We start from the raw sequence: 18045 nt of genomic DNA on the forward strand, positions 1-18045 counted from the left end.
AGTAATTTAATTTGACTTAAGGGTGTGTGTGACAGATACCCTAGTTTTGAACTTAAAACGAGAGTCAAAGCTATTCTGCAGATTTCTTCTGCAAACTGAGCTCCAGTCCAGGTTTTAAAAAGGCTGTACATGTCTCTGAATGACAGACAAGAAGAATAGAGACACAGCAACTTTTCAGGGATAAACTCTCGGATACAGACCAAGTTTGGAAGGAAGAAATATTTTACTTAAGTTAAATCCCAGGAATGAGATACATTTCTGAATGCTGTGTTGAGAGCAGAGTGAGGACTCTATCAAGGGAGGAGGTTGGGCTGAAGCTTGATAGAGGCCCAGGTCAAAAGCTTAAATTTGAACCTTTCCAAACGTTTTCATGTTTTTGTGTTTTGGGGAAACTGAGTTTTGAATCTTTTGATCTCAGTCCTATCCCAGCTGTGCTGCTTCTGGCCTGTTTTGGGCTCTAATTGGTCTGCAGGATTTTGGTGCCACTGAGGGTAGTCTGACTGCAAACCTAAGCCTTAGATTAAAATAGCTCAGCATCCTCACAACACCTCCTCAACTCATCTGTACAGTAAGTATATATCCCTGAATGGCCATGGAAAATACAGTGTAAAGGAAAAATGTGTCTGAGAATGATATATTGTAGCCAGAAAGCTGGGATATAATGAAAAAAAGACCCTTAAAACAAGACCTCTTCCTAATTCCAAAAGGAGTTTTCGAAGTGTTATAAAGCTTCTTCTGGAAACTTGAGGGACAGCCTGATTTTTGGACCCTCATGTACTCTGCAGATCTGTACCTTGTTTTGTGCAGTTTTATTCAGTAAAACGTAACCTTGTGAGCATAAAAGCACTGGGCAGTTGCTAAATTGTCCAGGATAAAATCTGTGATCATGCAGGAGAATATTTCTCTCCACTGTCTTTCTAGACAAAATGATGTGGGGAGCTTTTTCCTTCAGTGAAATAGCAGGATCCAAAAAATATGTCTGGTTCCTATTACAGTAAAGCAAAAACTTGAGGTGTGCATTGAAAGTGCTAAGCCAGTGATTGAAATGTTAAAGTTGTTCCTAAACGCTGTTCCACATCATGAAGACATCATCTGTAAAGTAATACCCCACGATGATCTGTGAGGAAAGGAGACCGAATTAGCATTTGATATGGCTGAAATTTCCATGTGTCCCACGTTCAGGTGAGGTCCTGTTGTGGATCCCCTTCTGATAGTCTGCGGTGACCTGATGTATTTAGGCAAGAAAACAGAATTCAAGCACAAGACGTTTTAATTGCTCTGAGCTGTCCTGTGCATTTGTTTATCTCTGTGGCTAGTCATCGTGCCAGATACGTCAGAACTACCCAGTGATTTATTTAGGATTTTGGAGCTTTGGATGAACGCTTCTGCTGCGGCAGATCAACTAGAGCGCAAGCAATAAAGTGTCCCATCGGCCAACTTGCAAAATATCCTTTTAAAGGCAAATATTTGAGGGGGGAAAAAAAGCAACAGTGGAAGTCATCCCACAGAGGTAATACCATGCAGTTTCAAAAGTCATCTAATTAAAACTAAAAATCCAAAGTCATTAATAGATTAAAATATAGAATGGCAAGTTATCTGCAAATACTGAATTTCTCAGAGTTCCAACTTTTCAGTAGGAAAGATGATGGCTTTCTATAACATGATAAATGAGTGTTAAACAACTGATCCCCTACTTTAGTTGTTAAAAGCTCTTTCTGTTTCTTCGCAGAGCGTTGCTACAATTTGTCTTTATGGCATCTGCTATCTGGAGAAGTCTTCAGTGGTCTCTTTGGCAGAAATTGGCCCCATATATTTTCTAATTTCATTAATAAATACATCCTTTTTCTTCAAGAGAAACATTGCTCCTCAATTTCTTTTTCTGATTTGTTTTAATTAGAAATGTAATATTTATTCACTCCATGTATTCTGGGCTGCAGGTTCAATGAAAAGATGCTGTGCAGATCTCCACATGAGTTGGTCCAGGCTGGGGTTGAGTCTCATGTTTTTCAGTAGACGCACACACGAACACATTGCGTTGCTTTTGAATGACTGGCAGCAGTTTTTAAAGCTGTTCTGTGAGCTTGCCTTACAGTGCTTAACCTTTAATCTCTGTGGGATGCTGAACTGTTAATAGGGCTAATAACTGAGAAGTTTTGTTGTGAGTGGAAAAAGTGCTCATTTAGCTGCAGTGTTGTTATTTTAATTTACAGTATTGGTGAAATGACAAAGAGACTTATGGTTCTTCGATATTATAGTAGCAGTCAGCAATATAAAACCTATGATTTATCTCACTCAGTAAGTATTTTAATTATTTGCATTTTAAAGGTGTTCCTCAACCAAACGTAACGTGGTCTAAGAAGAAAGATGTGCTGCAAATCAATTCTTTCTTGCTTTTGAATGGGTCTTTATTTCTGAGGAATGTTTCGTATGAAGATGCAGGAACGTATACCTGCACAGCAGCTAATGCTCTTGGAAAAGCAGAGGCCACATCTGTTCTCCACTTAACTGGTAGGTGCCACGTGAGAATTCCTTACTGATAACAGCAGTGAGCCACTTTGATTATGAAGTTTTAGCAATGAACTAGTTGGGGAGATATTTTATGCTTTATAATAAACTTGGAATTTTTTATTGCATCTCACTCCTTGGGATCTGTTCTCTTTCATGTTTCCTGTAGTAGCAGATCTACGTATAGGAGGTTTCATTTGTGACTTCTTCAAATGTTGCTCTATCTTCTTGCTTCTAGGCAACAAACATCAGCCCTTAAATAATGAGACACATTAGAAAACTAAATCCAGTGTCATATTACATTGTGCCCAGTGCTTTTATCTAGGGAAACAGGTCAGGCTTGAGTTATTCAGAAAAATCTACAGGGAAATGCAGCGAAATAAAAGCAAAGTTGTTTTTTTTTTTTAATTATAGAGGCCAATAAAACAGAGACATGGAAAACAAAAAAAGCCTGAACATGAACTGCTAACTCTAAAAATAGAAAACTTGCACAAAAACTCTTGTTAAATGACTCTATTGTAAGTAGATTAATAATGTAATACTGTATAATACAATCATGCCTTGCAAGTAGCTCCAATAAATGGATCATTCAGTTCTAGAGATCACCATTTTGTTGTACAAAGTACAACACAGTTATACATGGCCAATTCTGCTACAAAGCTTTCTTTCTTAAGCATGCACGTAGGGTAGGTTGCAGAAGTTTGGATCTGTTGGCCAAGAAAGACGTACCAGAGACATAATAGGAGCCTCTGTGCAAGGATGAGTGTAAACTGAAGCAGCCTTCTTAGTTTCAGTTTTCCTGGACTAGGTCAAAACTTCGAATGTTCCTGAGAGGAATAATATTATAATGGTGTGACTGGAAGATTGCTCACAAGAGTCTGAACTTCATTTCTAATCCTGATCACATGATACTAAAAATAAATCTAGATTTATTTTTTAAATAACATCTTTAAATAATCTAGACTGGCCAGTAGAGGGCCAAATTCTGCAATTTTTTTGACTGTGCAAAAGTTCAATGAAATGAGAGGACTTCCAGTGTCAGGACTTGCAGATTGCACTGACTCAGTGCTGCGCAAAGCAGTGTCATGTCACACCACTGGACCTTGCTACAGCAAGTACTGACCTACCCTGGGGAGTCAGCGGCAGCTCAAAACATGTGCAGCCTTTCTAATAAGCGTGCCTACGCGCTGACGAGACAACTAGCCCTTCTGCTGTCGGCGACAGTGCAGGACTGGCCTCAGTGTGGTCCTGGGGAGATTTTTTTTCCCACCATTTTCACAGCCAATCAGGAGGCCTTGTGCAGACATTTTACACTAAGGAAGAATGTAGACTAATCCAAAGGAACCTCTATAAAATGACCCACAGAAGTTAGAATATAACAAAAGCCTTAAGCCACAGAAGGAAGGTGAATCTTGGATATTATGCACATTCATTAAAATATAAATGTTGACAAAGTATCAAGAACTGTGTGTTACTGGCAGATTACCCATGGTTTTGGCAGTTATTCTGGCATATAATAAAAAAGGAGGAGTTGCTATAGTGATAGGCATACGATTCTGCCTATATTATGCAATCTCTACTATGCATGGCATATTTTTAAGAGATTTTCTCTTTTTTATTATGGCAGTTTGTCATATTTCCATCTAATGGAACAGAAGAATTGGCCTGATTCCATTAAGAGAGTTTTTTTTTTTTAATTTCTGTATGTGAATGACTGATAATGCAATAATAAACAATATTATTATAATAAACAGTAAATAAATCAGAGATCATGTAAATCTTGTTTTTAAGCTAAGTGTTATAGGCTCATATTGTTTAAAAAAATAGTCAATACGTTTGATATTTTAAAAGTTTTAAATTTTGTAATATTATAATTTGTTTCCCTGTTTTCATATTTGAAGTATATTTGTTAGATGAACAGTTTAATTGCATAAATGAAGATCCTAAAGAGTTCCAAAGCACTACTATCCTTCTGCTTGATAACTAGTATTCGATATTTTGCTACTAATTATCTTTAGAACCTTGGTTTAATTTTTGGTAAGAAGAGATTTTATACATTGTTTTCCAGAGCAAACATTTACAGAGAATAACACTCTATCATCAAAGGGAAGCAGAAGAAAGCGTGTCCTAATGGCATCTGCAATCGGTACAAATGTCAGTGTGGTACCTGGAGATCCATTGAGAATAGGTGTGTTGTCTTTTCTGCTTTGGTGGTTGAATTGTGTGTGTTGTTAATGTCATTAAAATGGAAAGGGCCCCACGGGGGAGGTGAGTGTGATTTCTAAGAGTCCAGTTTTGGTGACCATCTGGATGTCCTAAGCATGTCTCAGCTTTTTGTGAGCAGAAGGAGCCACAGAGTTAGAGATGAGATGTGACGATTTTTTAATCCAGCTTTACAAAAAAATGTTCTGTAATGGTGACCACGCAGGCATCATCTAGATGACTCACCATGAGACTGAAGTTGGGTAATTTCTTTGAGCTCCATTTGAAAATGCGAGGGGTTCCAGCTGTTCTCTAGAATTGCTTTTTATTTTTCTGTCTAAATGAATACTTCTGTTTCCATCCCTTTTTGTGCTTGTGCAGTGATGTGGAGTAATTTCATTTAGTGTTTATGACTCCTTTCTAAAACAGACAAAAACTCTCCCCTCACAAGCCTGTTTGCATATTATAGTCTGGTGTGAAATCTTCACTCCATTTAAATACTTTGGTTTCCCCCCCTTGGTTCATATAGAAATGATGTTTGCAAGAACCTACTAAAAGGGAAAATATAAAGAACTATGGTAAGTATAATTGTCTTACACAGCTGATAACCCTCAAGACTCAGTCAGGATCAGTTTGGGCTGTAACTTGGACTTCAGTGAATTTATGCATATTCTTTGTGATTTAGATTGATAAGGCCTTTATATAACATCACAGGTTCATACATACCCATTTGCAAACACATCAATGTAGCTGCTGTGTTTAGAAAAAACTGCTAAAATGCTGTTGATTTTTAGGTTGCCCAGTGCTTACCAACCACAGAAACACGGTTCACTGGCTTTTCAGAGATTTCCCAGTCGAGGAAGTTGAGACCTTGCAATACCGAACCCTGGTCGGGGGTCGTATCCTGGAGGTGAACACCAACTCTGGTCAATTCGCTGGACAGTACAGATGTTGGACTTCAGTTAGTGCAAAACCAATGTCAGTTTGGGTAAATGTCAAGAAGGAAGGTTTGTTGAAAATTATATGACAAATTCTTAAATTTTTAAATATTATTTTCTTTCACTGTGTAAAGGCTTTCCTGAACCCTGGCCTATTTTTGTACATGGAAAGTAATAGACAATGTGTATTTAACTTCGGATATATGAGTAGTCCAATTTAAGTCAATGGACAATGTCCATACTCAGAGTTGGATATGGGCATTAACGTCTACAGTAGCAGGACCTAATAGAGTATTGTATATCTCATTTCTTACTTGTGTAGCTGAGAAACTGTGAGAATATTGCTTGATTCAGTGCCTTGCTGCTTGAGCAGTTGTTTAATCAGGCCAGTTTTCTAAGCTTCAGCAAATCATACAAATTGTTATCATGATAACCCACCAAACTGAAAAAAAACTGACTTGGAGGATGTATGTGGAACTATATTATTTATAATCAAAATAATTTTAATGTTGTTTTCACATTTAAGTGTCATTCAGTGATATGGAAGCCATCTTACTGTAGTCACCCTTAAACATATCTGCGTCCTAGGAAACAGTACCTATTCATTATCAATGTCAGTTTTAAGTTTTCCAGAACATTTTGTAAGGTCCTCATCCTCTAATGTGATGCACCTGCACAAAATTCCATCTCCATTAGTGAGTTACAAAGTGTGGAACTGCAGATAAACAATATTGTAGATGAATTTGAGAAGAATCTTACATATGTACCAGCAAGACAATGGGCTGCATTTGCAAATGCTCTGTGTAGTTTGTAAATATTTAAGGTGCTATAGAACTTAATTACATGATAATTGCTGGACTTTTCAAGAGTGTCTAAGAGAGTTAGGAACTTAAGTCCTGCCGAGAGTCTGGCAGCAAAGCACTGAGTTCCATTTGACATTTAAAAAAGAAAAATTTACTAACCARTCAATACCTAGGGAATGCAAATGAGATTTATCTGTTGAAGTTGTTCATGATTTATCTATTATCCTACCAATATGATTTGGCTTGCTGTTTATGTACAAAAGACTCAAATAATCTATAAGATCAGATCTTGCAATTCTCTACACTGTATATAAGTATATTTAGGTATTCTCAATGACTGCCATTGGTTTACTTGTGTGAGTGAGGACGACTTCTGTTTCCAAGGGTTGTGGAGTTAGTGTTGCAGTTACAAAGTAATTTTACTGTCCATTATCAAAATGTTGATTCTTGGTGATAAATCTGAAATCAAAAGTAAATCAAAATATTAATAAACTGAATCAGAAAATATTCTGATAGATCTTATCAAGAAATATATCCGGGCCTTGGTCCTGGTATATATATCTCATTAAAGTTAGAAGTTCTGAACAAGCCTAGCCATGTACTGAACTGTCCACCTGTAGTCTTTAGCTGGCTGAAGTAAAGCATACTGCCTAACAGTATGCTTTCTAATGAGGCTGGTAGTCTTTTGGGGGATTCCATTTTGCAGTCATGAGCTTTAGCTCTGGTTGTTGCTTCTGTAAACGTTTCATCACTGAAATACCCATGCGTTTGTAAGACTGCAAAATCTCTTCTGGTGGTTTCTGCACAGTAGGCATATTGAGGGCACTTCTGAGCAGTGTCATCCTAGTTAAACAAACAGTACAGTCTCTCCATCTTAGTTGCACTCAGTAAATTTAACCATTTCTACTTTGAAAAAGGCCCTCTTGTATTATTTTAAGAAACCCAGAAGTAATAAGGAAACACTGAAAAACAATAAGTTAAAGAATTCATTATGTGCTGGAAGAGCGAGCCTGTGGACACAGCTGGTAGCTATCAATTATTCTTGGTTATTACAGAAAAATCTGACTCCTTCTGTGATCACATAAAAATCTGTCAACATTGCATAGTACTTCATCTTTTACCAAGTGTCAAAAAAAAAGTGTGGGGGAGGGGGAAGTGTGGAATTGTGACTAAATATAAAGGTAGTAATTGTTGGAGGTGATTGGTCTTTAATATAAAATGCTCTTTAAAACAAATTCCCTTTTCATCTTGCCAGATGCCTCTGTGGCAAGTTATTTATGCATTAAATACCTTTTCTATAGTTTAGCACAGGATTCTCTTAAATCATGAAATTATGTGAAGTGTCTGGAGTAAGATGAGTTTTCTTCAGAATAAACTTACTGTAGAACAGCAGGAAGCCTACAGACCCTGATTTACAGTTTCCTCTTTTTAATGCTCATTGTATAAAAATGTTATGAAAGTTTTAAAAGAAGTTCATCAGTTCCTACTGTGAGCCAAGTTCTGCCCTTCATGTGCACATATGCTGATCCCATTTGCCTTCTAGAGAACTTCATGCTCATGTGTAAGAGCTGAAGTTGAGGGAAGCTGAGCAGGACTAAATTCTTCTCCGGCTTATGGTCCCTTTCCACAATGCTGAGATATTTGCTCTTCTGCATTGAATGTGGTACCTATCTAGCTTACAGGCTGTGCTGCCAGAACAATCAAAATGTGACCCAGTTACAATGCGTAATGCCTCTCTCACTCACTAGTTTTCAACTGCATTTCTTCTCCTATGACTAGATTATAAATGGGAATATGTGGAGTGGAGTACTTGCTCAGCTAGCTGTGGGAATTCGGGAACCCGCTCCAGAAGACTACAGTGCATGAATTCAGAGAAACAGAAAGTAAATGAATCATTATGCAAAGAACAGCAAAAGCCAGTGACTACTTATCAGTCATGCAACAGATGTGACTGCCCTGCCAGGTAAGCTCCTTTCTACTCAAACACCTGAAAGTGCTTGTTTCTGGGTGTTATTCTGCGAGTCTGAAATTTGGGTTTTATTTTGTCGTGAACCCCTAAAGCATGAGAGATGTGAAGATGTATCACAAGCAGGTAGGGTAATGCTAGATTCAGCAGAATAAATGAGACTGTGCAGAGCTCTGTGTTGCTGCAGCTAGTCTTGCTGCTACCACGCTAACACCTTTAAAGCGAAGCTGGAGGTCCCTCTGATAACACTGGCATCTGCTAGTTTTGTGGGATCTGTGCCAGCACCTCGAGAAAAGCTGGTTATGTTTAGAGCAGCCAAGATGCTCGTGAGTGGAGTCTGTGGTGACCTTGTCTCCTTCCATGCTAGCAGAGCAGCTGTCTGTAGGATGTCTGCTGTGGAGCACCTCAGTTGTCTCTTGTGCCCCTCACCACAGTGTCACAGTCCTTGTATGTGCTTCTCTGCCAATCTTCTGGCTGAATCAGCTGGGATATCTTGTGATCTTTGGGCAGAAAATCTTTATATCACAGGCAAATACAATCACAGCCTCTGGTTCCAAAAAGTCGAAATCTCACCTCCAGATTTTGTGGACTGCACTGAGCGTTCCAGCTAAGCCAGGTGTTGCTCTAGGTCTTTAGCAGGAAATCCCACAGCCATCCTCAAAACAAGTGCTCTGCGTTGCTTTCAAGGATTGGCCATCGCTGTCAGCAATGTAAAATCCATGAGGGATGAAAAGTCATGCACACGTTTTGGAGTTGTCCCTCACTGGAAAATCTTCAGAGAGAAGTGTTAAGACCTTAACTGACATTGTGGGCGTGCATCTGCCAGTATGTTCTAAACTCTGTGTTCTAAATACAGAAAACATAGCAACAGATAAATATCTGGAGAAATTTGTTTATATTTCATTATTAGCAGCCAAAAAACCAGATCATTCTAAATTGTGAGTCTGAACTACAGCCAGCCCATAACAAGTGAACTTCTTGCCAGTGGAAAAATACTAAAATAGAGCAAATAGTATGAAACACAGACTCAGTTGCAGGCTTCCCTCTAAAATCTGGCCATTCAGAGCAGACAAGAGAGTTATGAGGATGCTGGGGGGCAGTGGCCCCCTAAGCAAAGGCCGTGGCTTTAATGGACTCCAGTGCATGACTTAATCTGAATAACACTGGACCCAGAGTAATCACCGTAAAAATCAAGCAGTTATTTTGTATGGCTAAAGAGACTGCGACCTAAATTCTCTCCTACTAAAATGCTTTATTTTGCTTTCAGTTTGGCTTTATGTAGAATTAAACAGTGGAAGAGAATTCTGGGTATACTAACAGTTAACTGTACCTAGAATTATACATAATATAACATAACTCTCTTTGCCTTTTTAAAGTRTTCCAGGCTTCCCAGATGCCTGGGAAATAGCCCTGTCTCTAGCGCCTAGTGCCTCCAACCTCTCCCCTCTTCCCTGTGGTTGCTGATCAGGGAGGGAAGTGCAAAATGCTCAGACTTCCCATTCTGTTTCCCCATGTACAGACCTCTGCACTATCCACTTATCCCAAGGCAACTCTTTAGAAAGTATCCATAGAGTTATATAGATTTTAGATGTAAAGTCAGAGTTGTGGGCCCCTGTTATTCAAAGGTGTTATGCCTGTGTTTAATCCACTTCTCTCTGGTATAGCATATATAAGTGTAGTTAAGCAAATATAAGGATTTAAGCATGTGCTTAACTTCTGTTTCAAGTGCTTGCCAAATCTGGGCCTTGTTGATTTGCTGTGCATATGTTGCACCAAATATTTACAAAGTACTTGAGCTCTAAAAGGGAGAAAGACAAGAGTCCAGATTGTAAAAGATTAATCTGTCTTGAGTGGATGTAAACAGTTTGACCATAAGAAAACTAAATAACTGCTGAAGAGAATAGAATATTTTTCCTGTTATCACAGTTGTGCTACAAATAAAGTCCCATTCCTTATTTCTAGCTAGATTTATGAAGAGATTAAGTAGAATAAATTATATTACCACCTTCTGCCTCCCCTGTATTGTTCCTAGCTTTCAAAATACGCTAAATGTTTGCAACATGTGATCAATAAATAAAATGTTCTTTTTGAGCCATTATCTAACAAGATCTTGATGTAATAAATTTGGATGCATTACGACACGTTACCTTAATGCCAAGTGAGTCAGTACCATTCATTTTATAAGTTATGGAACTGCTGTTAAATCCAGCAGAGACTATAGGGTTTACCTAGTATAATCTTTTGGGTAACAACTAGTGTAAATTCAGTCAGCATATATTGAGTTACACTATATCTTAGAAGGCTTTGGTTTACCAAATTTGTAAGATCCTGTGTAACAGCTGAAAAGCTCGTTCTCCTTTTCTCACATCAAATTCTTGACTTTAGACATCCACCTAAAACTTATAATAACCCAAATTAAAGCTGCTTTGATTTCTATTTGCAGATTGCTGCAAACTACCAGCAAGCTTACACTGCTTGCATACTTGCAATGAATTTGTTTTTCTGCATCCTGTAGGTGGGTCACTAGCCCATGGTCTGAGTGCTCTGCGTCTTGTGGCAGTGGATTTCACTTTCGACAAGTAACTTGCCAACAAACAAAAGCCAGTGGCAGTGTGCTGACGCTATTACCAGATGCTTGTATACACAGAGATCGTCCTCTGGGAAGGAAACCCTGTATGATTTATTCATGTACAGAGCGGACGATACAGACCAAAGGGCAGGTAAGTTGCAGAGTTCATCTGGAACCTCTTTGTATTATAAAAACATATTAGTATCATCATGTCATTGTCTGAACATGTGTGTTCTCACGTACGTAGGAAGAGCTATGTGACACTAGTTAAAATCACCTTTCAGAACAGTGAATTACAAATCCTGATTTCTTAATTTTGTGATGTCTGATCTAATTCAGTATATTTTATAACCTAATTCATTACTAGGTATTCCATTCTTTTGTGCTGGTGTATTGCTTTTACTGCAGCCTTATAAGAACCAAGTTTGCATAGCTGTACTTGTGAAGTCGCCCAAGAAAAATATATAAATGTGCTTCAAAAGCAGCTGCCAAATATTTAATACACAGAACTTTGCTTTCTTATGTCCTGCATCTTCATTTCTGCAAAAAACTTGTGTTCATTTTGACAGGATTTTTGTAATTACACAGCATTTACTATTTAATGAGCAAAGTACTGAATTAAGAGAATTAGTAGAGCAGCGTTCCAGATATGGCTGTTAGCATGGCAAGTTTGTGTTTGTCAGAGCTAGGGAAAGAATGTTATAACAATAGAGATGTGAAATGATTAGTGTGTAGACAATAGATTTAGCTTTATGAATGGGTGTGAGAAATCACACACAGAGAACTGGACAGCTTAGGCCTTGTCTGAACTGAGGTGTGATGGGGATTGAAGAGGGAGAGATACAAATCAAGGGTGACGCCTGGTTGTGTAACTAACTGCCTAGAAGGGAGATTCTGTTGATATTCACTTTTGTTTCTTTTTCTTTCCCCTYGCCCCTTCTCCCCATTTTTCAGTGTTCTGGTCGCTGTGTAGGCCGTGCTGTAGGTTTACACCATCGTCACTTTATATGTCAGCTTCGTAATGGATCTGTGGTGCCAAACTCTTCTTGTGATGAAGGAAAGAGGTATTCAGTTTAAAGCATGCAAACATAATCAAGCCAAGTTAGATTCTTTAGATGATCAAAGTAAAGACACCGTATTGTCCAGCCAGTATAAATATGCAAATCCTTCTTAGGAATCAAACTCAAAGAAAGGAGGTAGTGTCTATCATCGCTTTTATACACTGGATGAATTCAGGAACCCAAGGAGGACAATGGAGTTGATCAGCGTCCTCCACTATGCTAATAGCAAAGCTGGGAACAGAATGATGGTGTCTTGATTCCCAGGGCCAAAGAAAGTAAAAACTCTAGTGATCTGTCTTAACTTTCTTCTTATTGCTGATCTAGATCTCTTCTGATAACACTTTTATTATAGTCTACTGCAGACCAAGTTTTATAAATTAAGAGTTTTCCTGGGCCTCATAGGGTATATTTCTCTGTATAGACTTCATTCTTCTGCCTCTCGAGGTATATATGTGGGCAAAACAAATGAAAAACTGAATGAATGAGAAGGTGTGAGGTTTTTTTTCCTCAAGGTACACATTCTTTTTAAGCACTTTGTGAATTTTTCTCCTACCTGTAAATAACCCCTTCCAATATGAAAATTATGGACTTTACATCTCCTCAGAATCTTAATCAGCAGATTCATTTGGGACTATGCTAGAGCTCATAAGTGAATGGCCATCTGTATAAAACACTATAATCTCAAAAAGGGTTGAATTAAAGAGGAATTCAAACTGAACATGAAGGTGTAGGGGTGCAAGACACTATTCCAGACCTACCCAAAGGCATAGGTAGCTCAGTGAAGAGCAGGGAATATATGGGTAGCAAGTACACATATGTAAATTGTTACCATATTTCTGGATTACTGAACCCAGCTTTTAATATTTCTCTTTATAACAGTGCTTCTTCTTTGTGATCGTTTTAAAGCATTTTCACTGCACATAGGATGAAATTTTGGCTCCACTGACATAAATGGTCAAACTCCCATTTACTACTGGGAGCCAGGATTTCACTTTGGCTTCAAATGTTTGAGGGGATTTAGTGTTGACGTAGAAATGTTATTTTGTGTTCAGGAGAGCGGTTATAAATAGAGCACCTGCAGCATCCAGTATGTAACATTTCAGGATTGTTTTGGTGGAGAGAAGAGGGAATGCTGACAGTTATGTTTTCTTGTTGAAACTTTTTGTAAAGGTGAAACAGTTTTTCTATTCCAGGATTAAGGAAGTTGTTTAAATAAACAGGGACTCACCTTTTCTTTTGTCATGAGTGAGGCATAATGAATGGGCACAAATTGAAATACAGGAAATTCAACTTAAACATAAGAAAAAACTTTTTTTACTGTGAGGATTGTCAAGCACTGGGACAGGTTGCCCAGAGAGGCTGTGAAGTCTCCATCTTTGGAGATATTCAGAGCCTGACTGGACATGGTCCTGGGCAACCTGGTCTAGCTGACCCTGCTTTGAGCAGAGGGCTTAGACTAGACAATCTCCAGAGGTCCCTTCCAACCTCAACGGTTTTATGATTCTATGAATAAGGGTTTAGCACAGAAATAAACATTAAACTGCTATTTGTTTTTCTCCACAGATCTGCTGTCAGAAGAAATTGCTCTTCAGAGGCATGTGATGTCTATTGGCGTACAGGCCCTTGGAGGCCTTGCAGTGTGGACTGTGGGAATGGATTTCAGTCACGACGAGTGTACTGCGTGCACAGAAAGAACAACAAACCTGTGGCTGATCAGCATTGTGGATGGAGGAAGAGACCAGTGACCTGGCAGCATTGCAATGTCACATCCTGTGGCAGTATGTAAATATTTATTTATATCTGAGAATAGTTTGTAGCAGTTACATTGGAAAGAGATTCACAGTTGTATACTAATGAATTTGCAAGCATTTGATTGTACATCAAATGTAAAACTATCCTCTCCAAGGAGCGCTTCATAATCCTGGAGTTATTTTTCTCCATGAGTAGGCCAGTTTGATATTAAAGCCTGAAAAGCACTTTTTAAAGGCAGGAGTTTTAGGAGATTGTTTTATGCAAACTTCCCTTCATGACTGTGCCAGTTGTGACTCATTCATGAGTCTCTGAGCGAGCTGCTAATTACTGAAAGGTGGGGTAGTTTTCTGAAATATGCAATAGGTAAATGAATACAGTGAGATCATGCCTTTTATTTGTGACCTAGTTTAGATTTGAGTCCACTGTTGTCTGAAATGAAAAATAAAATAATCACCAAGCTACCAGCAATCCTTCAGTTGTTTATGGTTATGATTATTAATTCTACTATGTATCTTTTGTCCATTATAAAGCCTTTTAATGTTCAAATATATTTTTCAGAAGGCGAATGCAAGGATACAACTCACTACTGTACGTTTGTAAAGCAACTAAAGTTATGCTTGATAGACATCTACAGACAAAGATGTTGTCAGTCGTGCCAGGAAGTGTAACTCTTCTATGGAAAGTTCATGATGCTGCAGTGAAGAGATGAGAAGAGAGGTTCATTAAACTAGCCTGCTCAAAGTATATACTTGTAAATAAGACATTAGTCATAACAGTTAAATGGATACATGGGGCTAATGAAAAAACACTATTGTAGATTGATATGCTGGACAGGGTATTTTTTCTGGGAACTTTTATTATCCACTATTTGCAATGGAACTTCTAATGTTTTAAACATTTTTGTGTCTGGATTAGGAAGATAATATCATGGCACATCATCTGTAAAATTTTACAGGCCATCACATTATAATTTTATTGGGGGGAAAAAGCATTATCTAAAAAGCACCAGGTAGTGCATACTGTCCTTAAGTTATGAGAAAGCCAAAGTCACAAAATCCTTTGAAGAATTTCAGAATGCTGCAACTGTTGACCTGTAGTTCTCATTTTTATTATTTTATCAAATTTAACATGATTCTTAAATTTATAGACACTGTGGCTTGTAGCTGTAAAATTTTTGGCAGTGACTTCATTTTCATAAACAGCTTGAGCTTAAGGGTCAATCTCACAGGATACGTTTTATTGAGATTAGCTGTCAGACGGATACACAGAAGTACATTTCTTTCTTCATACTTGTATTTATGCGTATACAATAAAAGGCATTGTGGATGCCAGTACAATTTTCAAAACAGCAATAGATCTGTTTCGAATAAATGAGGTGTCATTTTCCATCGTTTCTATTCTTCTGCTCCAGTCACTGAAGTACGATCAAAGTTCTGGCATGATTGGACTTCTCTACTGATTTTAAATTAGACACAAGGCTTCCTTGTCAGAGCTGTGAATGAAACCTTTGTGAGCACTATTCCCTTGCACATGGTCAAATGGGGAACTAGAGCCGATAACTGGCTGAACGTGCTGTCAAACTTTGCCTTGAATAAATACTAGTTTTTGCATTAATGGGGAAAAAAGTCCAAGGAAGAAATATTAATTATGAAGATGAACAAGTGCAAGAAAAGCCTATTTTGAGCGGTTTTCAGTCAAGATGATTTTTTTCATCATGACCATTAACTATTCAAATCTTTTGAAAATTGATAAATTTTGATTATGACATTCCTGGGTAAATTGTTTTCTGTATTGCAGATTGTCTCATAGGGCTTTAAGTACAGAGAACCCCATAGGGAGGTAGCAGATAGTAGTTGTTTTTTTCTTTTGTAGTTTCCACACTACTGCACATGCTGGAGGCCTGAATCCTTATCTTGACTTGGGTTTTGTGTTAGGTTACTGAACTACATTGCATTGTAATTAGTGGGTATGCTGTAAGAACAGTTTTAGAAGCAGTATTCCTACACAATGGGTTTGTATCACTGAAAATTAGATTAGCACTACTGTATAGAAAGTGTTTAAAGTGGACTATTGTGTCCAAGGCTGACTGCAAGGAGAGGATATTCCTGATCATTACCTTCTTAATCAGCAATGGGTCTTGATTGTTTAAGCAGTTTTTTTTAAATTAAAAGAAAAACATTTGTAAGATACTTTTGTAGATATTTATTGTCTGATTTAAAAGTGCAATATTTTGTTTTGTACAGTGTTTAATAAAGATTTTGGGACATATATTTTTTCTTATTACCAAAATTTCTTATTCATGTTTTTCCTTTATATTTAAAGTTTTTGAATGTTAACACATAGCATTCTTTTGTTGCTTTAATTTTGTCTTTGGTTAAGTATGCATGCTATACAGAAGCCGTGCTGTAAATGTTTGTTTTGCAATTGGCATGACATTCCTCTGTAGCTTATTTTATTGCTACTCCAGTAACTGAAGATGTTTAATATTTAGCTTTCTTAAACTTAGTTTTGATATTTCTGAAATAAACTATACTTTGATTATTCAACAGCATGATTACACAGATTGTTTATTACTGTGATTTTCATGGTAGCTATGCTTCCCTCCCAAGTGTTATTTATGAACCTACTATTTCCATAATCCCAGATTTTTCAAAGCTAAGACTAGTTCTTATTTCTGACAGCTTATCAGACAGATTCTCAGCTTCACTACAGTCTACTTTGCACTGCTATTAAGAGGCAACATAAGAGGTAAGCTGACTGAAAAAGTGGGGAGGAGATTTTTCTGTGCTAAAATCCAAATAAGCCAACTCTTACTCATTGAAGTCTAGAATCAGGATTATGCAAAAAGGTGGAATAAAGTTATCTTTCCTTGCTGGGCCTCCATGTACTGCACCTAGCAGAGTATGTATAGACCCAACAGATTGTCTCTGTATTTTTATATTTACTGAGTGATGGCTGGCAAATAGCTGCATGAAGAAATTTGTTTCAGAGTATCCAATATGTATAATAGTCATTAGAGAGTCCCATAAATCATATGAACAAGGAAATCCTCAAATATTTGTATTAAGCTGAAATTAAATGTCTAGCAATGAAATGGTGATGTTTCAATGGTAACACTGACACAGATGCAGGAGTCTTTTTCTTTTTTGGTTTTATGTCATCAATTCATTCTTTCTGTAAAGTCTGGTATAGTGTATGAAAAGCACTTTTAGAATAGCAATTGAATCCAAGAATAACTTCCCGCTGTTGCATCTTCATTTAGTGTGACATCATAAAATGCTTCTTTTTAACCACTGTTATTTTGAGGAATATTAGTTTTCTAACCTGCTGTTCATTTTGTCTGCAGTTCCATAATATGCTGCTTATAAAAAAGTGACCTTAAATATTGAATATTGTCTGAAGCTTTAAAATATCATTTGATGCTTTTCCTGGAAGCATAATCTCTAGGGTGTGGCTCTTTCAAATATACTGTAATAAGGGCTGCTCTCTTTCACTAGTAAATTTAGGGAAAAACATTAAGGGCAAATTGAAAGGGAATAAACTCCCCCTCCACCCTTTTCTTCCCCCGCAAAAATCCTCAAACRCATCTGCAGAGGATCTGTTAAATGTATCTGAAAATGCCCTCCACTTCCTCTCAAAATTTATTGCACAGTGCTGGTAGGTGGCAGCAAATTACTTTCCTCAACTTACTTAAGACAGGGAAAGAAAAAAAAAGTGACTTGGGGAACTATGAAAACAGCTGTGAAAATTATAAAAAGCATCTGGGCTTGCTCTCGGACCCAGAGGAGGAGCCATTTTCGGCATAACACACAGGCACGTTACTTCATGGATTCAGATTGCATTTCCCAATGTTGAGTCCTTCTGCCTTTGTAGAAAAGGGAGACGGAGGGTATTAGGAGTGTTTGTAAACTTCTTATGAGATGCCAAGGTTGTGTGTAGGACATGGAGCGGGTGGGTACAACTGTGAGAAGTTTTGTCTCCTCAGTGATGGCTCGACAGAGGATGACTCAAGCTTCATAAAGAAAAGGGATTCTGCAGTTTGTTTTCTCTATGATACAGAAGGATGACAATGAATTGGACTTGTCCTGTCCTACTCTTAGGGCGTCACAGTTTTTTGTTTTCCTTACTCATGCCCTGTCCAAAACATGTCTTTAATAATTGGGAAAATTAATAATCTTTAGAGGGAGAAAAGTTTAATTGAATTGATGTTTTCATCAACTGATTAAATCATATCACAAAGACACAGTAC

General features: G+C 37.7%; 1 protein-coding gene across 1 annotated transcript in view; it reads left to right on the plus strand.

Moving 5' to 3' along the window:
• The window catches only part of ADAMTSL3 (ADAMTS like 3), a 195590-nt gene extending 181126 nt beyond the window's left edge, over positions 1-14464 (plus strand). Inside the window, exons 23-30 of the mRNA XM_026060624.1 lie at positions 2326-2508; positions 4574-4693; positions 5502-5714; positions 8228-8411; positions 10930-11134; positions 11938-12047; positions 13608-13822; positions 14355-14464. Of these exons, the coding sequence (XP_025916409.1) occupies positions 2326-2508; positions 4574-4693; positions 5502-5714; positions 8228-8411; positions 10930-11134; positions 11938-12047; positions 13608-13822; positions 14355-14464 (1340 nt within the window). The remainder of the gene's footprint in view (positions 1-2325; positions 2509-4573; positions 4694-5501; positions 5715-8227; positions 8412-10929; positions 11135-11937; positions 12048-13607; positions 13823-14354) is intronic.
• Positions 14465-18045: the final 3581 nt, after the last annotated feature.

This window comes from Apteryx rowi, unplaced genomic scaffold (genome assembly GCF_003343035.1).
Source record: "Apteryx rowi isolate R43461 unplaced genomic scaffold, aptRow1 scaffold_17, whole genome shotgun sequence".
NCBI lineage: Eukaryota > Metazoa > Chordata > Aves > Apterygiformes > Apterygidae > Apteryx > Apteryx rowi.